Source organism: Diabrotica virgifera, chromosome 4 (assembly GCF_917563875.1).
Source record: "Diabrotica virgifera virgifera chromosome 4, PGI_DIABVI_V3a".
In the NCBI taxonomy this organism is placed as follows: domain Eukaryota; kingdom Metazoa; phylum Arthropoda; class Insecta; order Coleoptera; family Chrysomelidae; genus Diabrotica; species Diabrotica virgifera.
Window position 1 is genome coordinate 28033168 of NC_065446.1, and position 23800 is coordinate 28056967.

At 34.0% G+C, this 23800-nt stretch overlaps 1 protein-coding gene across 3 annotated transcripts in view; it reads right to left on the bottom strand.

The window, feature by feature from the left end:
- The window catches only part of LOC114349332 (uncharacterized), a 94948-nt gene that overhangs the window by 22465 nt on the left and 48683 nt on the right, over positions 1 to 23800 (bottom strand). For all 3 annotated transcript variants that reach the window (XM_028299671.2, XM_028299672.2, XM_050648088.1), the window contains 2 exons: positions 18945 to 19694; positions 621 to 798 (listed from right to left, as the gene is read on the bottom strand). In XM_028299671.2, coding sequence (XP_028155472.1) covers positions 621 to 798; positions 18945 to 19694 — 928 coding nt within the window. The remainder of the gene's footprint in view (positions 1 to 620; positions 799 to 18944; positions 19695 to 23800) is intronic.

Sequence of the window (23800 nt, forward strand, 5' to 3'; positions counted from 1 at the left end):
GTTGTATTTGTCAATTTCAAAATGTTCTAGCTCTCAATTGTTAAATGAGAGCAAGTAATTTTATTCTTTATTATTGTTTGTTATGTATTTACCAATTTTGTACCTACTAGATCTTATTTTTCTAATTTGTGTGACATTTTAATTTAATTGTATCATGTACTAATGGACTTCGGTCCGTAAATAAATAATAAATAAATAAATAAAGACCAATCAAGCATAGAGCAGGGAAAGTGAAGTTGGTAAAAAAGTAAACTGTTGTTAAAATATAAACTAAATAAATAAAATACAATTTAAAAACAATAATTTGACATTATATTTATCCTCCAATATTATGACAGACGTCAGTTACCATTTACCATCTGACCAATTGTCACTACTTCTAACCAATAAAATGCTCGCTGTAACAGGAATGGCATGTCAAAAAATCTGATTATTCCCTATATTTTTTTTCAAATTTAGAATATGGCAACAAGGGAAAAATTATGTGCATTTCTTATTGTTTGACTTCTAGTTTATCTCACATTTATCCAAAATACATGAAAAATATGTCACGAGCACTTTGATGTACAAAATATGAGCGCACTGAAAGGTTATTCAAGGTTATCTTTCTTAATACTTACTTTTATGTTTCTCTTGTTCAACTTCATAATCTTCAGGAGTCGAAATTGCTAGATTGGCTAAAAATTCTCTTTTCATCTTAGCTCTTTTCTTTTCTGCACCAGAGAGTTCTTTTTTAGTTATTGAAGTCTTGGTGGTAGAAGGTGTAGCAGTTAAAATATTGCTCCCATCTGAATTATCCTAAAAATAATAATAAAACAGAAGGTACAGATATTTTCTATAAATTATTTTAATATTTTAATTCAACCTAATAACTCTTATTAAGATCTTAACCCTTTCCACTCTAATGTAGAGTGTCACTCGACATTAATTTTGTTATTAAGGTTGATCTGAACCCCCCCAAAAATAAACTACACATTCAAAAAATTTGAAAAAAATTGAGAAGATATATGTGATCACTAGAAGTATTTTGACAAATTTTGAGCAAACTTCATGTTTTCGTTTTCGAAAAAACTCAAAAAAACTCATTTTTTTCAAGTATAAAGCGGGAAAACTAAACATACAATTTTGTTAATTTTCTTACAGCATAAAGATATAATCCTAGGAAATACTTATGAATTTTTTTTAAATTTTTGAATGTACAGTTTTGCCACAGTAGGAGAAAATAATATGTTTCGGCTTATAATAAAGCTACCGGTAAGAAATTGGATAAAATTTCAATAACAACATATATAAAACTGTAACAATGGAAAATATTTCCAATAAAATGTTGAATATTTTTTCCTAAACATATGAAAAATCTCGTTAAACAAGAATTATATCTTGAATTGCCGCTAAGAATTTGTGCCGCCATGACATTGCGCCATCTACACCATCGGTAATATTTATGTTCGATAGATAGCAGTGCCTTCTGCTTCAATCGCGTCAAACAGAACTTTATCCTAACAGCGTTGCCATATCAATTACTTTGTACAACAAAATGTTTTAATGTTAGTAGGTAATATAAGCCTACTACTATAACGCAAGGGCGGTCATAAGGGGGGGGCCATGGGGGCCATGGCCCCCCCAAAGGTGACAATGCATCTTAAATAAACTTGTCTAGTAACACAGGATAATGTTATGTTAATTATTTTAAATTATTTACTCTGCAAATTAATTATTTTGAATGGATTCACATACGGATTTTGAAATACCTAGATACTGCAATCTGTAATAATGATAATTAATCATAATGCCTGTCTCTTCAACTCTGGTTACGCCAATGCAAGTGCATCGCCTCCCGCGCGAATTTCGACACCGGCGACGTCCAGTGTAGAAACAGAAACATAAGAATGCCTATGTACATATTTTTTTATGGAAGTTATATCGTTGTGTATTGTGTAGAAATTTGAACGTTCTGAAGTATCTATCGTCTACCCGATATACACTATCGTATCGTAGTTATAGAGGTGACATAGGTGCAGTGCACTATATATATTGCCGGATTGTAATCATCATTTTATTCCAGGGTGACAGGTGAGTAAAAATCCATAGATAGGTTAGGAATAATTTTCTGTTTGCTAACGGAACGAATACATCAGCAATGAGTAAATAATACTCTGCAGTTTTCTCTCGTCCAGCGCAGATGTTCGCTATATAGGATGCTATTTCGAAATACAAAAGTTAATAGATTCCGATTTGAACGAAAAGTGACTGCAAATTATTATTAGGCTCAAATTAAAAAACCTGGGCATATCCATCTCTCATTTGGCCGGAATCACAAATGTTCTTTTTTTTTAGAAAATGAAGAGGGCAAACAATACGAATACGTTGAATTCGTATTTTTCTGTTGTTCCGAAGAAAGTAATTAAAAATGTGGGTGATAATGGGTCATCCCGGTCATCTTCCTCATCGTCTTCTCAACAGAATCTCGTAGTGCCAGAACGACTTACAACAGTATCATTACAAACATCAGTTAATAATGAAAATACTCTAAAGCAAGTCGCTGTAGAAAAGTCCAATGAAGTTAGTAACTACGACATTGGTCGAGTTATTGATGGTTTGAGTGGTTTGGGAGACTTTCAAAAATATAATTATTTGAAAAATACGTGGGTTCCGGAAAAAAACTACTCATTTCCATTTTCTGAACATAACAAAAATAACAAGTTAGTTAAGCGGTACTTGAGATACGATCATCTCCAAAAAAATAACTGGATTGCGTTTTCGGACTTGAAGAAAGGACTTTTTTGTAAGCACTGTGCTATCTTCGCAAATTCAGGTGGTAAAAATAAAGCAACAAGTTTGCAAAGTTTGGTTACCACACCAGTTACAAAATTTGCAAAATTATTTGGAATGGATGGTGTGCTAGATAAACATAATACAAATCGATATCACATTGAAGCGGTTTTATCGAGCGATAATTTTATAAAATGTTACGAAAACCGATCTTTAGATATAAGAAATTTGATAGATAGTGCTCGAGCCAGGCAGATAGAGGATAATCGAAATCGGCTCAAACCAATCATTCGATCTATAATTTTTTTAGCCAAACAATGTATACCTTTCCGTGGCCATAGAGATGACGGGCCATTGTTAGAAGAAAGCAATGTGACAAATAATGAGGGAAACTTCCGAGAGCTTCTTCGATTCAGAATCGAAGCAGGAGACAAAACTTTAGAAGAGCATTTAAGAAACACGTCGTCACGTGCCACATATATTAGCAAAAGAACGCAAAATGAGTTGATTGAATGTTGTAAAGACGAAATTTTGTCTGTTATCGTGAAAAAAATTAGTGATGCTAAATATTACAGCATTATGTTTGACGAAACTACTGACATAGCACATGTTTCCCAAATGTCGATTGTTATTAGATACTTAGAAGGTAACAACGTGCGGGAGGATTTTGTGTCATTCATAGATTGTCATTCTGAGAACTATGAGCTCAGTCCCGATACGTTGGAACCGGTTTTGAATGGTACTATTTTAGGAAAATCAGTGATAAAACAAGTTCAAAAATTTCGTTTACCATTGGAAAATTGTGTAGGAATTTGTACAGACGGATGCAGCGTAATGACATCAAAACAACAAGGAGCCGTCCAAGAAATTCAAAAAGAAATGAATATAGCTGTACGATGTCCATGTTTCAATCATGCTTTAAATTTGAGTTTGTCGAAATCATCAAACGTTCAATGTGTGTAGGGGTAATGAAGGAAATAATATCTTTTTTCAAAGCCTCTTCTAAACGCAATTATGTCCTCAAACAAACATTGGGTGATCAGCTCTCTGGATTGTGTGAAACGCGATGGGTAGAACGGCACGACTCCGTTCTGCAGTTTAAAGCATCGATTGAAAAAATTTTGCAAGCTTTGAATTTGATTTCCGAATGGAACGAAACAGAATCTTCCAGTAAAGCTAGGACGCATATACTTGCGATCTCATCAAATTGCAGCTTTATTATCACTTTGTTTTGTCTAAACGTAGGAATTGGCAATAACGTTACCTCTGAGCAAATTATTGCAAACAAAAAATTTGGCTATAAGCTCTACACAGAATGCTGTTCTAAATACGCTGCTTGTTTTGAAAGACAAACGCAACAATGCAGAAACAAATTTCAATGCTTTGCTTAAAGAAATAATGCCATGTCTAGAAAATTTGAATATAGATTTATGTATTCCAAGAGTGAATAAATTCATGAAAAATCGACCTAATCCAGATATTCATTCCTCCACAGAATACTTTCGAATAACGATATATATTCCTTTACTTGAAAGTATCATTTCCGACATTGAGTGTCGTTTCCAGCAATAAACCATGGATGTATTTAATCTGCAAATATGTGTTCCTGCTATATTAATTCATTCAAATGAAGATGACATCCATTCCGCCGTAGAAATTTTGATTGCAAAATATGGAAGTTTGTTTGAGACAGTTAGAGACGTGCTGAAGTCAACTTTTATTGCAGAGCTACATTTATGGAAAATGAGATGGAAACACAGCAAAGAATCGGAAATTCCGAGCGATGATCTAAATGCTCTCATACAATGTGATGAAATGATGTATCCAATCATTAATAAAATTTTAAAAATATTGTGTACTCTTCCAGTAAGTGTTGCATCTGCAGAGAGGAGTTTTTCAGGACTGAGAAGACTTAAGAGTTGGCTGAGGGCCAATATGGGTGAAGAACGGTTAACTGGCCTTGCACTAATGCATGTCCACAAGGACATTGTTATTAACGAAGACAATATAATAGAACGTTTCGCTAAAAGTGGAGTGAGCCGAAACATAGAGTTCGTCATGTAGAGTATTAGTTTTTTGTTTATAATTTCATTTCATTCGAGTTATTGTTATTTTCTCTTTTCAATATATAAAACATCCCATTCTGCGTTTTGTGTCTGTATTGAAATTGAGAGCTAATATCTAATTGTACAAAATGCCCCCCCCCCTGAATTAAGATATATGACCGCCCTTGCTATAACGTCTATTTATAACGCATCAACGTGACCTTCTGAAATTAATTTAACTACTTTTGTTGAAATATTTTCAGTCCCCTTGGCCGTATTAGATTTTGATATATTTAGGGCCGGTACTTTCTGTTTCGATTAAACCCTAGTTGGCAATTGGCATTTTAATGTTTTTAAGTACCATAAAGTTGTCTTTTTTTATTTGCATTTTTTCATGTATCTCTGAAGCTTTGTATTTGACTATATTTTGAATTGGAATTGGAGCATAGTCTTCATTTGTCAAATAGTGTTTCTAATAATACCATCCATGGTATTTCTCTTTTGTCGCACTTTTATGTTTATTAAAGATTTTAATTGAAATTATTACTTTATCTTTAAAATTTTCATTGTCCATTACTTTTTGCATTTGTGGTGAGCTAAATTTAAGGGAAAACAATTGGACGATATGTAAATAGATATGGAGTAAGAGCAGTAAATAACCACTTCTAAAATTAATTGAGGAGAGGTTAAAAATATTTTCACCTTCACATTAAAAATAAAAAAGGATCAATATACAAGGAATAATAGGTAACAATCAATTTTAAAAATCTTACATCTATATTGATTTCTTCTCTGTACGAAAACAACAGAAATAAATAAGACAAAAGAAAAATGTGTTGTCACTTAATAATATGTATGTTAAATAAACGTATTGATTAGTCTGATGGAAGTAGAACTTAAAACTGTTATATGGAGCTAATCTGGATCGGTATAAATTAAATGAGAAAGAAAAAAATCTAATAAACAGTTTCTTTAAGAGCAGGAATAGAAAGATTATGGAATATTAGAAAATGAAAACGGCGCGGCAGAATAATCATCGATAAAGAAGTAAAAAGAGGAAACGCGATAACGATATCTGGAACAATTGTTTTATCTGATAAGAAACGAAGAACAGCCAGAAATTGCTATCAAAATAAAAAATATAGTAAAGTAGTGTGGATTGTTTCTGTGTTTGAAAAAGGTTATGGGTTTTTACGAGCTTGTCCGGACGGGTCAGTAAGTGACAATAATATTGTGGAAATTAAGTGACTGTATTCATCCCGAGAATATACATCTCTAGAGGCAGCCGAATCCATAAAAACATGTAGCTTGTTAAGTGAATGTCCCTAAAGAAAACAATAACTTCTTCTTTAGCCTGGTTGCATCCACTCCTATACAAAGGCCTCCCATGAGTTCTCCACTCTTCTCTGTTTTGTGCTATTTGGTACCAGTTTCTCCCCACTTTTGCTTTGAATTCATCTAGCCATCGTCTTTGTGGTCTTCCTCTGCTACGACTATGCTCGCATGATCTCCAATGTAAAATGTTTCTCGTCCACCTTTCGTTGTTTTGCCGTGGCACGTGTCCTGTCCTATCCAGCTCCATTTCATTTGCGCAATTCTTCCAATAACATATTCCACCTTCGTCCTGTTTCGTACGTCCCATTTCGAATATGTTCTCTCAGAGATACTCCTAAGATAGCTCGTTCGATGGCCCTCTGTGTTGTTCTTAATATATTGGCTGATAACCCTGTAAGTGTCACGGTCTCCACTCCATAAGTCATAACTGGTAGAATACAACTGTTGAGTACCCTTTTTTCTAGATTTATTGGTATCTTTTTGTTTTTCAACACATCACTGAGTCTTGCAACTGCTGCCCAAGTAATTCAGATTCTTATAGCTATCTCGTCCGTTTGATTCTGTTTGCCTAGTTTGATCATGTGACTCTTCGACACTTTCGATCTCACTTCCAACTAAGTCGATTCTGATATTTTGATTTGTCATCACTTTTGTTTTATTTAAATTCATTTTTAAACCGCCTTCCTCAGATTCATGTTTAAGCATCTTTAGTATGTAGATTGGTTCTTCTGTATTGTTGCTTATGAGCACTATGTCATCGGCAAATCTTAGATGACTTCCTTGCGTTATTCATTCCGTTTAATACGGTCCAGAGTTCTATGGAATCGAATGCCCCATTGTACAGCAAAAACAACAATACAAATGAAATATTAACGGTAGGCGGCCAGCAGTCTGAGAGAGTAAAAAATATATTTACTGGGAACGATAATCACAGAAAATAACGATTATACTCCAGAAATAAGAGAGAGAATTGAAAAAGCACGTGCCAACTTCGTGAAAATGAAAAAGATTTTATGCAGCAAAGATCTGATATTGGCCCTCAGAATAAGTCTAATTATATGTTATGTATATGGTATGTTAAACAGTAAATGGTTAAGTTCAATTAGTTACCACTATAAACAGCCCGGATTAACCGATAATAGTATAAAAGGCCCGGTTTCAGGTAAAATTTATTTTAGGCTTTATTATGGGAGTACCGTCTACTCGGTGTTAATTGCAAAAGACCAACTCTGTCTACCTCGGTGGCTTATCGCTCCGGGTGGGTCTTAACAATGGGCCAGGTCAGATAAATTTAATAATATTTACGACCGCACTAATTGAACTCAAACCATTTACTGTTGAACAAACCATACACAGTGTGCTTTACTAAGGAGCTGAATCATGGACATTAAATCGAAATGCAATAAATCGACGAGCAAGACAGAGAAGAACTAGTTTTGGTGTTAGTGAAATAGTTTTGAGTATTTTTTTCTGTTAACAATCATTTTTAATATCTTTATTATAACCTTTTTGGGCCTTATTCTGCGGTATCTCATGAAACTGATTACCTACGCAAAAAGATCTCATGGGAATATTTTTCCCAAGAAACACGATGTTTTCGCCTTGCTTAAACATATTTTGCCGAATTTAAAATCAAAATCCTATTCTTTTCTTCTATTCTTTTTCTATCATACATTGACTTTATTCTCTCAGATATTTTTAGTTCTTAACACGTTGATGAACAGAACGTCTATAGACGACATTTTTAAAATAACGAGTTATGACAAAAAATCGGTAGATTTTTGTAGATTTTTTGTCACATTACATCTACAGTCGTCTACAGATGCATACGAAATATAATACGACATCCATGGTCGTCGTCCACATGTTTACAAAAAACATATTGTTTCCATAAAACAAATTTAGCAATTTCGCTATTACACTGGCGGACAAAAAATTTAGGTCACTAGATGAATTATTTGATGCCTTGGATTTCCTAAACCTGTTGTCCGATTTAAATGATTTTTTTAGTATGTTATAGCTTTATTATTTAAGAATCTTAATGTGTTAGTATTGTTGCTAGACAGGTAAATGTCATTTTATACCGGGTGTAACAATCATACTGTGTTTTTCCTTAAAGTTCGGAACACTCTGTGGAATATTATAGTATAGATAAAATATTAAGATTAGAACTCAATTGTAGCCTTAGGCTTTCTTAACATTTTCTTTTTTAATTCATTTGCTTATGCTGGATAATAAAAAAGTTAGGTACTTTAACAACTAGCCATGTTCTTCATCAATACAGGGTGTTTCTAAATAAGGGCGACAAACTTTAAGGGGTAATTCTACATGAATATTTTAGATACATCCCGTATGCACGCCAATGGCGAATATAAAATTATTAATTGTATGCCAAACAATGCGCAATAACTACCTCTTAAAACCTACCAAATTTCAGTTGCATATCTCAATCGGTTTTAGAGCAACAAATAAACCGTCAGTTGGTAAGAAAAAATTCAACATCCCGTATCACGGAAATTAAGCATTTGTGGACAATGTTTATAAAGCAAACGGTCATTATTTTTTCATGTAGAATTACCCCTTAAAGTTTGTCGCCCTTATTTAGAAACACCCTGTATTGATGAAGAACATGGCTAGTTGTTAAAGTACCTAACTTTTTTTATTATCCAACATAAGCAAATGAATAAAAAAGAAACTGTTAAGAAAGCCTAAGGCTACAATTGAGTTCTAATTTCAATATTTGAGGCGTCCAGAGCAACAGTGGCCTAACCCACATCCCACAATTTTACCAAAATGCTTTTAATACATTAAAGTTATGCATTACTTCAGTATTTTCAGATGCAGAGTGGCTGAAGCAACCATTGCTTGAACTAGTCTGCATCTGAAAACACTTAAATAAAGAATAACTTTAATGTAATAATCAGAGCCGGATTTAAGGCAGTGGGGGCCCCTGGGCAGAATTGGTGTGGGACCCTACCTCCTACCATTAAAAAATTGTTGTTATAACTATGGTATACAGCCAAGTATAGAGTTTTCCCTTTTAAAAATTAAAAAAAAATGTTGATCTACATTTATAAATATATTTTTAAATAATAAAAAATACAAGAGGTGTAAATTGTTACCATAAAATATTAAAAACAAATATTGTAAAATGTATGGTTAAAGGCTGGGTATTATTTAGATTTTTGAATTGAAAATTCCTTAATTATGTCTGACATATCTATTTAGTTCCTTTAAGACATCGTGTTTGATGCTCATTATAGAGAGATGAAACGCTCTTGGCCCATCATAGACCGAAGGCGATTTTTAATTAACTTTAGTTTTGAGAATTATCACTCTCCACTGTAGTTAGAGACAGCAAGGCTGGACTTGCTCTCTAGAATTCATACATACACTATTTTTTTCACTTATTCATAAGGTCAAACTCGTAACCAAATTATGACTCAACAAAAAAGACTGAATTTCACTTGATTGTGTTCTGACTATTTTGCAATCCATGCAAAAAGTACTCTGTAGCAGGGACATTACAATTTATTTAAAGATAAGACTTCTGAGATGCTACGTGTTCTCCGTATTATTCTATGGGTTGGAGGCTTGGACATTAAAGAAGGATGTTTCGGACAGATTAGAAGCCTTCGAGTTATGGGCCTACAGAAGAATATTAAGAATAAGTTGGGTGGATAGAGTCACGAACATTGAGGTGTTGAGAAGAATGGGAAAAGATAAAGAGGTTTTAAATACAGTTAAAAGTCAGGAAACTACAATATCTGGGACATGTTATGAGGGGCGAGCGTTATAACTTGTTACAATTAATAATGCAAGGAAGAATACAGGGTAGGAGTCGCGGAAGAAGACGCATTCTCCTGGTTAAACAATTTGAGAGCTTGGTTTAATTGCACTTCTGCTGATCTCTTTAGAGCAGCGGTATCGAAAGTGCGAATTGCCGTGATGGTTGCCAACCTTCTTAGAGGAGATGGTACATGAAGAAGAAGAAGCAAAAAGGGTATTTAAAAAATATGCGTGATGTAGAATATGATTTAGAAGACAAATAAATTATTGTAGGCGTAGGAGGCAAGTTTGGCTCAAATTTAAGTTCAAACTTTGTAAATGTGGAGTAAGCAATGTTTTGATCAATGTTATTATACTCAGTGGCGTAGTGCCAACTCAAGATAACGATAAATAAGAAATTATTTTTGATATACATAATTATGTTTGCATAAAACAAAAATTATCTTATGTGAATAATGTGCTGACTTTTTTGTTTGGGATTTTGTGGGGGCCCCCGGAATGTGGGGGCTGCCCATCCTGCCCTCCCTTAAATCCGGCCCTGGTAATAATATCGTTTTGGTAAAATTGTGGGATGTGGGTTAGGCCACTGTTGCTCTGAGCGCGTCATTTTATCTATGCTATAATATTCCACAAGTGTTCCGAACTTTAAGGAAAAACACAGTATGATTGTTACACCCGGTATAAAATGACATTTACCTGTCTAGCAACAATATTAACACATTAAGATTCTTAAATAAAAAAGCTATAACATACTAAAAAAATCATTCAAATCGGACAACAGGTTTAGGAAATCCGAGGCATCAAATAATTCATCTAGTGACCTAAATTTTTTGCGCGCCAGTGTATATTCTACTTTGCAAAATTCATATAGTGTCACAACACTTGCTTATACATTTGACGCAGTGTCCGTCAACGTGTTAAAAAGTTTATGTATAAACAAAATTTGTGCTAATACATTTTTACAAGATTGCAAGCGGTCATAAAATTTTATTACCATTTTTTAGTGTGAGATAAGAGATGACTAACAACTGGAATATTTAGTTACCGAGAAACATAATATGCAATTAGTCTATAATGTGAGGCCGCTCTCGTCTGAAAAAAATTCTGATTTGGTTTCTTTGCGGATTCCTATTAAAAAATGTCCCCTTTAAATAAATCAGAAGGGTGCCGGCGAAATTTTTGGGCAGAAATTGTCTAACTAAACAATGTTTCTAAACAAATTCACAAGATTGGTAATTGGTATTTAGTGTAACTCAATCTGAATCTATTTCGATTATGACTGGTCGATGTTGGCTGCGGGGGGAAACTATGGAGTACGGTTCGGAAGCTTGGGAGTAGTTGCAACTGTGAGTTACTCGAAGCCCAGCATAGATCGAGGTTGCGCCTTTGCGCCATCTCCTATAAAAGAAAGTAGTTGTATCTTTTAGACTATGAATAAGGTGAATATTGATTTCTTCGGCCAACTCCAGGAGTTTCCCCCATTTACATATGGTGACTGCTTAAGTCCTGTAAACTGTAAATAATTAAATAAATAAATAAATAAATTGTTTAAAAAACTAAAGTAATAATAATATACAAAATTTAAAGAGAAGTAGTCCCGGTTGTGTGGTAGCTCCCGCATGAAAAATGCTTCCCATTCAGTTTCTCTGGAATTCCTGCTCAAAAATGTCTCCTTTAAACATTATTAGAAGAGTGCCGGACGGCATTTTTGGGCAGAAACTGTTTAAATAACTTTTTTCTACAACCGTGTTAAAAATGCAATTTTTAGCACTCCATACGAGCGTTAAAAATGCTACTTTAAGGCACTAGTGCTTTAAAATTTTTAAGGCACTGCAGTTAAAAGTGAATTGTCAAATTGTGTTACGTCAAAATATTTATATTTCATATTTCATTTATTAACATTAATATTAATAGTACAACTTGCTCAATTTGAAAAAGGTAGTTTAAAAGGTTTTTTAAAATTTAATTTAAACTGTATTATTGCATTTTTAACACGTTTGTAGACAAAACTATTAAAATTTGTTAGAATATACTTACAACAATAAAAGTAGATGTTATTCTATAGTTGTTATGTTATGATTTACGTATTGACAGTATAGACGGTTTTGATGTAATGTCAAGAAAAATATAAAAATGGAATGTCAGTCAAGTTCAAGTAAAAGTTTTTGTAGGTATTGTCATTGTCCTGTAAATGAGAATGAATAAATTACAGTTGAGTCCGCGAGTCTTTACCCGTGCGTCATTAATACCTGGCGAGATAAAACATATACTTTTTAGCTAGCATCATTCTCTTCCACGCATGAAACTCATGATATGACGTGCTGACGTTTGTTATTAACTAAAACCACATGTTATTTTTATGAACCATCCAGAGTCAGTGCATTGAAAAGAGATAGGTACAAAAAAGACGATTCGGTATGTTTTCATATTTTAAGCACAATTTGTTTGACGTTTCTGCTTTGTTTAATTTTGTGGCTGTCAGTCAGTTGAATTTTTTGCGGTTTTTGTCGAATTTTTGCGTTTTGAAGTTTCATTATATTACACAAACAGTTGTTTTCACAACTAATTTTATATTGGGCTTTGAAATTTTAAGGTAAATAATTAATATTTTGGCAATTAATATTTAAAACATACAAAGCTAACGTCATTCACACGGTAAAGAAATGACTGTGTTTAGATTTCCGTCAAAGTGAATAAAATAACAAAAATAAAATATGTTATTGAATTTTTTTATAAATTGTTTATTTATTTATTAATCAATAATAATAAAATAATTTATTAAGCTACTTCAAATGTAGCTGTAATTCTGCACAAAAATTTTGAAGCAAAACTTACATTTGACATTCTATATATTTGATAAGATCAAATTTTATAATAAAACCCGTAATCGGAACAGTAGCCACTTTCTGTCAGTTGTTGTTGCGTGAAATAGATTTCCGACTTATTCCGTATGCTTTAAATGATGACGCACGGGTAAAGACTCGCGGACTCAACTGTATAATTGTTGATATATAAGACGTTTGTAGAAAAAATATTGTATGATATACGTGTTAAAAAGTACATTTTTAAGGCACTCATGTGAATTGCAGAATTCGCTTAACTGATTCTGCAAACTTTCACATGCCTACCTTAAACGTGTACTTTTAAACTTTTAACACTTATATCATAAATAACTATTAAATTTTATTTTTAACACGCATAATTAACAAGTAAAAAACAACGATATATTTTTGAAATAAGCCCCGATTACCCAGCAAAATCTTAAAATTAAATGCTTCGATTTTAGGCACTTATCAACTACAAAAATAATAATAATTATCAGTTTTCAAGCCTCTAACTCGAATATGCGTATGTTCGCATTTTTCAAATTTTAAATCGCTTATAACTCAAAAACTGTAAACTTGTCAGAAAAATGAAAACAAACTTTTTTATTTAGTATTACCCGAAAAACCTGAAAAAATATTTTCCCGTGCAAAATAGAAGATTGTTGAAATAGAACCTGCCGCATCGGCATTAAAATTGGATGGACGCATAATAACATCAACGAATTGAACGAATATAATATAGCTCATAGAAGAAGCTTTTATATGAAACAGATGGTCACGTTTATAAGGAGGCTTGTTGACGAGGGATGTTACGGCCGCAGAGCAGGCGGTGATGAGATGACGGTGACTACGGACGTTGTCAGATCTATGCACCTCCATAGCACCTACTCAGTTGGAACGCAAAATCCTATGCTAAAACGTTACAGGGCCGTAAACTTCTACTCACTATATTATATTCTTTGATACATTTTAAAAAGAACGGTCTAAATTTAAGATAGAACCGACTACTCTTCATAATTTTGAAAAAAAAATGTTTAAACTTTAATTCAAGCACTTGGCTATTTCAGATATATTAATATACATAAATATAAGTTTTTAAACTTCGAAAATGCGTATTATCGCATTTTTCAGATTTTAAATCGCCCTTAACTCGAAATCTATCAACTTTTGAGAAAAACGACAACATACCTTTCTTGTTAGAATGGCCCAAAAAAACCTAAAAAAATATTTTCCGGAGCAAAAAAGGTGATCTTTTGAATTTCTTAAAAAAATTTTTAAACAATTTCTGGCCAAAAATTTCGCCCTGCTCACTTCATATTTCCTTAAAGAGAACATTTCTGAATAGGAATCCGCAGAGAAACCGAACCATAATTTTTTTTAGACGGGAGCGGCATCACATCATGGACTAAATGTTTCATGCTAACATTACATTGTTATTAGGCCTTGATAAAATTACTGTCTAAACAATTTGGCAACAGGGCCAATTGAGCCAATGGGTGTAAGGACAGAATAGTGTTCAGGTTTCTACATTATTACAGAGTCATCATGTAGAAATCTACAATTAAGTTGAAAATGTTACCACAGTAACATGCTACAGTACAGCCATCTCTAGGATCAGAAACAAATTAATTAAGGGTTCATATCAACCTTAATTTTAAAATAAAAATAAAACAGAAGGTACAGATTAGTGATGTAACGAATGTCATTTTTTTAACATTCGTGAATACGAATGCGAATATCTGCTACCAACATTCGTGAATGTGGATGCGAATGCGAATATTCTGGTTTTTTTAATTTGTGTCTATTTTTGACATGTTTTCTGAATTTATAATGAAAAGTTAATTGATATTTAGTGTAAATCAATCTGAATCTTAAGCTTTACTACATAATATCAAAAATAATAAAATAAAGTGAAGGCTGAAAATGTGATTATTCAAGGTAAAGTTACCATTTCTTAATACATATAAAAAAGATAAGAAATTAACAGATTTTGATTTTATCAACCTAATATTATCTTCAAATTATTTTTTTTCTGATATTTATATTCGCAAAACATTCGCACAAATTTCTTGAATGCGAATACGAATGCGAATATGCAAAAAGATGCGAATATTCGCGAATGCGAATACGAATATTCGTTACATCACTAGTACAGATATTTTCTATAAATTATTGTAATATTTTAATTCAACCTAATAAATCTTATTAAGGTCTTAACCCTTTCCACTCCAATATAGAGTGTCACTCGACAATAATTTTGTTCCACCAGCCCCACTATCGAGTGACACTCGACATAGTGTATGTAATACTTCTTTTTGTGGATAATTTTAAAATAGGAGGGATTTTTTTACTAACATTTTTGAATCGCGACTGAAAGAAACATTCTAGAATCGCAAGATACTTTAATTCAATTAAATTTAATACCGGTTATTGTCGAGAGATAAAAATTACAAACTTATGCAGTATTCTAGTTCTTTACTTCTCCTTGGTCAGCTCTTACCTCAAGTATTGCTCTTCAGTGTGGTCCCCACACTACTTGGTCTACATTAGGAAACTTGAACAAGTTCAAAATAATTTCTTCCGTTATATTGCTTTTAAGCTTCATACGTATCAGGATTACACTGCATGGCAACATCAACTGCAGCTTCCTTCTCTTGAGAGCCGGAGAAAACAAAGAGACCTTTTACTACCATTCAATATCTTAAATGGTATATGCAGTTGTTCTCAACTTCTTAATAAGATTGGGCTGTTTGTACCACCTCGCTCCACTAGACAAGTGTGAACATTTTATGTACCCTTTCATAGATTTACTCAATTATTCACTTTTTTCATTCATAACCAGAGTCTTGAATCTAGCTAACTCCCTTTACAATTTACAACTATTTGACAACTCCATCAGTCATTTTAAAAGCAATTTACAAGGGTTAAATATTTGAGTGAAACATCTGTAATTTATTAATTTGTTTTTATGTTATTGTTTTCATCTGTATAGTATAATATACTTATATAATATTATTTATAATTATTTGTAATTTCTGTATTTTTACAGAATTGGGCTTGTCCGTAAAATAAATAAATAAATATATCGAGGGGTTCGAGCGAAAACCTGATAAATACCAAAATTATGAAATTCAGTATTTTTATTTCTGCTGTAGTAAAAACAAGTCTCCTATCACTGGTACATGTTATTATTTGATATTAACATTTTTAAGCACAATAACTACCTAATAAAAACCAAACATGATAAAAACCTTTAACTCCTATTTTTAAATAACACCAACCCGATATATACCTTTACTGATAAAAATACCTTGTTGTAAACATATTTATATGAGAACCCGGTAGAATCATTTATCTTCCTTTTCCTGTGTAATGTTACTAATTTTATTAGAAATATTTTTAAGTTAAAACTGATAATTAATTTTATCGGAGATGAAGATTACAAAATTGTTCATTTTGACAAAATATATTCATGCAAAAATCCAATAAAGAATTTTAGACTAGGATAGTTTATTAACACGTTGACGGACAGAACACCTATAGACGTCTAATTTCCAATAATGTAGCTTATACATTTGACACACTGTCCATCACCATGTTAAATTTCAGCACACTTTTTCCTGCGAAAACACAGTAAAAGATGGCATAAATTGACACTTGAATATTACGAAAACAAAAAAAAGTTGGTTGGAATGGGACCCATATTTATAATGAAAAACAAACTCAAAGCTTCCAAGGTACCACAGCAAATCAATTGTAGTAAATTTAAATTTAAGTGTACTGAAAAGTTGTCTGAAGACTATTGAAACTCTAGAAATTACTGGAGTCTAGTAGTAGTAGTAGTATATTCTAGAAAAAATTTTATTTTATACAATATAACTGTTAAACTAATTAGGACTAGACTTGTCCTTAAAACTTCCCAAAGAAAGGAACGAACATTTAGTAAGAAATGTTTCTTTCCACTAGCATACCACGAATGAATTCCAGTGTGTCAAAAATTTTTTACAAAAACGCTGTGTATATTCTCAGATGATATAATGAATGCTATAGCTAACAGTGATTCTACTGGATGATATTCTTAAGAAGACAATAGCGGAAAGAGGTAACCAGTTAATAAAAATATCAGAAGATATTGGTTTGAATTAAAAAAAACTCCTACTCTACGCCCTAAAAGGCAAAAACAAATTTCATCCCAAAAAGCAACCATAGACTTACCAACTCCGGGCAATTTATCAAAGTTATATAAAAGTACTCTTCCAATAAGATGAAGCAAAGAAAAGGTATTTGATAAAGATGTGCCAAGAAAATATTTTTCCAGAAAAGATGCATGCTTGAATAAAAAATTTAAAATTTTAATAATCAGTAATTATATCGTAGATCGAATTCCAGACGTAATGATGGGAGAAGAATCGACCGAAGACACATTTTACCTTTTAATTTTCTAAAAAGAATGCAGAAGAATTACAGTTAAACTAAAAGGGAAGTTCCCTAGGTTGGCTGTATACCATATAGTTAAAAAACTCTAACAAGAAGTAAAACCACTTCTATGTAAATTGGTATATTTATTAAAACTTAAAAATCCCAATGGATTGAATAAAATATGTCCAATTCAGAACGTTTTCAGACCTATCGGTCCATCATCAGTGAATGTGCATACTTGCTAAATAGCCCCAGAACCAAACAATGGTTGAATTTAAAATTCGATTTACATTATTTAAAAATAATATTCAACAGGCTAAACGCCGATGTTACAGGATATTGCCTATGGGAACATGGTGAAACCCTACCAAAACCTCAATCAACCATCTTAGGCCAACTTTGACTATAAAGTCTTTAAAGACTTTATAGTCAAAGTTGTTTGTCTATAAAGTCAAAGACTTTATAGTCAAACTTTATAGTCTTTAAAGTCTTTGACTATAAAGACTTTATAGTCAAAGTTGGCCTAAGATGGTTGATTGAGGTTTTGGTAGGGTTTCACCATGTTCCCATAGGCAATATCCTGTAACATCGGCGTTTAGCCTGTTGAATATTATTTTTAAATAATGTAAATCGAATTTTAAATTCAACCATTGTTTGGTTCTGGGGCTATTTAGCAAGTATGCACATTCACTGATGATGGACCGATAGGTCTGAAAACGTTCTGAATTGGACATATTTTATTCAATCCATTGGGATTTTTAAGTTTTAATAAATATACCAATTTACATAGAAGTGGTTTTACTTCTTGTTAGAGTTTTTTTTAATTACAGTTAACTTTTATTTTATATTAAAAAAAAATTAAAAATAAAAACCAATAAAATTAAAAATGTTATACTCATTCAACAAGGTAAAACCCGATAAATATCACGTTTTATTTTTTTTGTAAATATGTTTTTATAAATTAAGCTTAAATTAAATTACTCTAATTAAATATTAACCTTTAACTACACGCGCTGGCGTACTTTGTATGCCAGATATAAGAATTCTACTGGAAATATATTTAAAAATTTAATTTTTGACCTTGCTTATTTTTCTAACCTATCACTGGAATGTGCTTTACAATTTGGTTTTAGTTTCGTTATAATCGGCGTTCTGGAAAGATCATAATTTACATTTTATTATTTGTTGTTTCCGGTGGTGGACAATATACCCCAGGATTATATTACTATAAGTCGTAATATAAGTACATATTTTAATTGTTTTTTAGTCATTATGGCAAAAAATATATTTTTCTTTGTAAACAATATTTTTTCTCCTGTAAAAAATCACATTTAAAAAAATTTTTTATTAGTAATTTTATTTATCATGGAATCCAGTTATTCCATGATTCCAGTTATAAATCCCAATTGGCTTACTGAAAAGGAACTCCAAGTATTCACTGATGCCGAATAAGGTTTATAACAAACAACTAAGTGTATTTTTTCAAAAAAAATTAAACAAATCCGCTGTTTTTAAGTGTATTTTCTTGTGGCGTACAAAGTACGCCACGCGTGTAGTTATGTTATAACTTGATGCGCGGGTAGTTAAAGGTTAAATTCTCTGCCATTTGGCTATAACAAATATTTGATAAAACTTTCTATGACGATTTTAAATCTTCTTCAAACTTCCTAAAATCTTTAATCGCGATTATCTCTAAAAAATGGTTTTGTTAGTTATCGGGTTTTTGCTCGAACCCCTCGATATACATTTATAAACTTACCTTATCCATTTTATTTTCTTCACTATGCTCACTTATCGATTGGAAATCTGAAACTCCTTCTTCTGAAATTTCTAAGCTAATATTATGTTTCGAAGAATTTGTATTTTTTCCTTCATTACCAGTATCTTCATTCAGGGAATTAATTTTTATAACAGAGCTTAAGCTTGGCATATTTGGTAACATATTATGAGTATCTGTTACAGGCAGGCTAATATTCTCTTTAAAACTGGTATTAGGACTAACTCCTGGACTTAATAAATTACTCTTTTTAGGCGGAGGACTAATTTCTTCATCTGTAGTTGTATCCTCACTTGTATGACTTCTTGATACAGAAGAAAATAACCTCAGGATTTTGTTAATTGGTGATGGTTCGCATAAAATTCTCACAAATTTTGATATTGGATCTTGTTTGACTTTATCCAATCTTGACTGAAACAAACTTTGCCTTCTGCTGCGTTTTCTTAGAGGTTTTTTTCTCTGTACTACAGACAATGGGGTTGAAGTTGTTACACCCTTGGGTAATATTAGTTGTTGTTGGGTATTATTGGACAATATCAATTGACTATTACTATTGCCTAGCGATATTGCACCCTTGGGTAATATTAGTTGTTGGGTATTGCTAATTGGTTGTGATACTGGTTGTAACCAAAATGAATTTATCTGTGTTGAAAGTGGATTCTTAGTTATATTCTGCAATCCAATTGAATTTATTTGTGTTGGGAGTGGATTCGGAGTTCTATTATCCTTATCCTGCAACCAAATTTTGTATATTATTATAAATGTAAACAAACTACATTACAATGTCACAAGTCACAATGTGATCACTCAAAAAACGAAAAAACTAACCTAAAATTCTAAAAACTGTCATTCTTCATACTGTCATTAAATATTAAAATTCAGGCAATTTTTAGTGAACGGGTGCGTTCACTACGGGTTTGTTCCAACACGACCGAGAACCGTCACGAAACGGTAACGCTCCTGCGCAGTAAACAAAATCCGTTCCAACAAAAATATGATCCGTCATCGGATCGTCCTTCCCACTGTTCTAACAAGAATTGTGATCTGTCGACGGTTTCGTGATGATCATTTCAGTAATCGGGCAAATGCATTTATGTGCTGGTTGGACTGACTTGCGCACTAGGATTTAATTCTTTAAATCTTTTGAGCCTTTGATCGACTAAAAGCACACAAGCTGTCACCAACAAAAATGACAAAAATATGATAATGATAGATAAATCAGTTATCAGTCAGATAACCGTTCCAACATCGGTTTCCAAATTACCGTCATGGGACGATAACTGGGCGATACAATTACGAACATGCGCACAAGAAACGGTACAAGTAGTTTCGTGACGGTTTCTGGACCGTCCAAAAGTTTATGTTGGAACAAACCACAGGTTTGAAACTGATTTAGTAAAATTCCTAAGCATTACATTGGGCAGTATAAGCAATATCTTGGCCGAAGTATTGGGTTTCAAAAAGCTGTGGTCACAATGGGTGCCGCATTTGGTGGCAACGGAACACAAACAGATTCGAATGCGACTTTCTCAACAATCTTTAGGGCGTTTTCGAAAGGATAAAGTAGATTTTGTGTGTTGACTCATCACAATGGATGAGACTTGGTCTATCAGCATGATCCTAAATCAGAACAAGAGGTTAAAGAGTGGTAGAATCTGGGTTTTCGGCTCCAAAACTAGTTTATGTCCAGAAATCGACTAAAAAGATTTTAGCAACAGTTTTTGGGATGTTAGAGGAATTTTTTTTGTTGATTACTTGCAAACTGATTTTTTTTTTATGTCGTTTGACATCGTCTCCGATGGCACTGCAGCCTCATGGGCTTATTGTGCCAACAATCCTACCTTTTATGTCACCCAATCCACAAGCTTGGTTCCACGTACCAAATTGTACATCCCGAGCATGGGTTGGGTGGCATATTCTGCTGGACTTAATTTTGGTTGTCCATAAATAGCCTGCCTCTTGTGATCCAAAGCCTCACACTCGTACAGTACATGATATGCTGTTTCAGTTCCCCTATTGCACAGTCTGCAGTTAAGGTTCCCTTCGTACAGCCCAATTCTATTCAGGTGTCCTTTCAGGGCACAGTGACCCGTGAGAAGACCTGTAATTATGCGGAGCTGACTCCTATGTAATTTTATTAGTTCCTCAGCTCCCCGTTTTGAGGGTTCCCTTATTAAGGGCCTCCCGTGTCGCTGACCACTCTGACCAGGTACATTCCCCCAGTATTCTTTGTGTTTGTTTTTGACCCACTCCCTGACTTGTCCCCTAATTATTGTTTTAGGTACTCCCAGAGCAGGTTCTGGGCCAAAATATTAAGTTCATGAACCGTTCCTTGCCAGCTCATCTGCTTTCTCATTACCGTATCCCGGTGTGTCCTGGCACCCAGAATAGAGTTACACTATTTCTTTCGGTCAGTTCTTCCAGTTCTTGCCGGCATTCCCATGCCAGCCTTGACGTCACTTTCGGGCTCATTAGTGCCTTCAGTGATGCTTGGCTGTCTGTGAGTATATTGATCCGTCTATTTTCATAGGCCCTCAAGTTGTTCATTGTGACACACTGCAGAATTGCGTACATTTCCGCTTGAAACACAGTTGTGTATGTTCCTAGTGAGAAACTGAGTCCTACATTCTCTGTTTCACTAAAAATACCGGCTCCAGTGCCTTCATCGGTTTTTGATCCGTCCGTATACCAGATCGTTCCCCTGATTTTGCTACTGATGCTGTTCCACTCCCTTCGGTCATTGATTTCTATTCCGAAGTTCCTATTAAATGTGTATTTTGGTACCATGTGGTCAGTGTATGTATCAGATATACTTACCCCACCTTGGTTCCAAATCTGATTATGCCCAAGGTTCTCGTATTTATCCCTTGGTTTTCCTTGCAACCTGTATGCTCCCATCCTCGCTTCCCCTTTGATAAATATATCAAGAGGGGGTAGGTCTAACAGGGTTTCCAGTACCGCCGTCGGTGTTGTTTTTATTGCTCCCGTTATTCCCAAGCATGCAAGTCTTTGTATCCTGCTTATCTTGTTTATAGCGGTTCTTTGCTGCATCTTTGTCCACCATACCAAGGATGCATATGTTATCATGGGTCTCACTATCGTTGTATAATATGTCCAGTACGCCATTTTCGGACAGAGTCCCCATGTTTTTCCATGTGTGCGTCTGGTCAGCATTAATGTCGCCTCCGCTCTTTTAATTACTCTTTCAAGCTGTCGGTTCCAGGTAAGTTCTGGGTCCAGTATAACCCCTAGATACTTTACCTCTTTAGACAGCTCCAATTTTCACCATTAAGGATCAGAGGCCTTAAGTCCTCCAGCTTCTTTCTTCTGGTGAACGCAATTGTGACTGTTTTGGAAGGACTGACTCTCAGCCCTTCTTCCTCAGTCCATTTGGTGACAATATTAAGGGCCTGCTGCATGCGTTCCCTTACTATGTTTTGGAATTTTCCCTGAACAAGGACTACCAAGTCGTCTGCATAGCCCAGGGTTTCATGGCCGTTCAATTCCAGGGACTCAAGCAAATCGTCCATGACAAGGTTCCATATTAGCGGGGACAGAACACCTCCCTGCGGACACCCTCGTCGGACCTGGGCGATAATGCTCTCCCCTTGCAAACTGATAAAACAATAAATTCTGGATATTATTGTAACCTTTTAGACCGGCCGAAGGAAAACAATCTTGAAAAAAAAACCCGGTTTCCAAAAGAAAAAAATCCTTTTTCATCAGAACAATGCATCGTGTCATATGAGCATTTTATCAATGGCTAAAATCCATGAAGTAAAGTTCGAATTGTTGAAGCATCCACAGTATTGTATTAATCAGATTTGGTTCCTAGCGACTTCCATTTGCTTCAATACTTAAAAAATATTACGCGTGGAAAGCGTTTTTCATCAAATGATGAGTATATAACAGCTGTGCAAGTATATTTTGCAGCCCTTCCTAATTCTTCCTGAGGGATCTAATTTATAAATTGAAATATCATTAAAACAAGTGTATTGATGTTCAGGAAGACTATACTGAATAATAAAGTGAATTTCAAGTCATAAAATTGTGTTTTTCTTATCGAACCGCAAAACTTATTGAACAACCTAGTAGACATCTGAATTTTCGATAATTTCTTGTTTGTTGAACTACTTTTTGCAAAGACCGAATAAACGGTCTGGTGGTATGAAAGAACGACCTCATACCGGAAACATCTATTATCTAATGGCAGCCATCTGTGTAGACCATACAATTTTTGCCCTGGATGAGGAAAGGATCTTAAACTTACCTGCCAAAAAAGTGAAGTACTTGGGAGTAGTACTAGATACAAGGCGAACCTTTGGTGAGCATGTGAAATACGTCGTCCGCAAGGCAGAGAAGAGAATTTCAGCTCTGACAAGGATTATACCCAACGTGGGAGGACCAGGGACTGTCAAAAGAAGAATTTTAATGGAAGTAGTCCACTTTACGGTACTCTAGGCGTCACCGGTATGGAAACAAATGCTTAACGTCGAGAAATATAGGGGAATGCTAGAGAAAGCCAAAAAAAAGCACTACTATGGGAGCACGCGCATATAGAGCATCAACGATGGTCATACAAGTGATCGAGAATAGTAGCTAGGAATAGCAGCATACCGAAGTGACAGGAATAATGGACAAACAAGCATAGGGCGGCCTGGACGAGGGTATTAATTCCAAATATCGCAAAATAAATGCAGTGCGGCAACAGAGACATTAACTACTTCTTCATCTAGTTCCTAACAGGGCACGGCTCCTTCAGGGCCTACGTAGAAAGAATTGGGAAGGTAGCGGATGGAAACTGCACAGACTGTGGAGTTGCTGACTCGGTCGAGAAC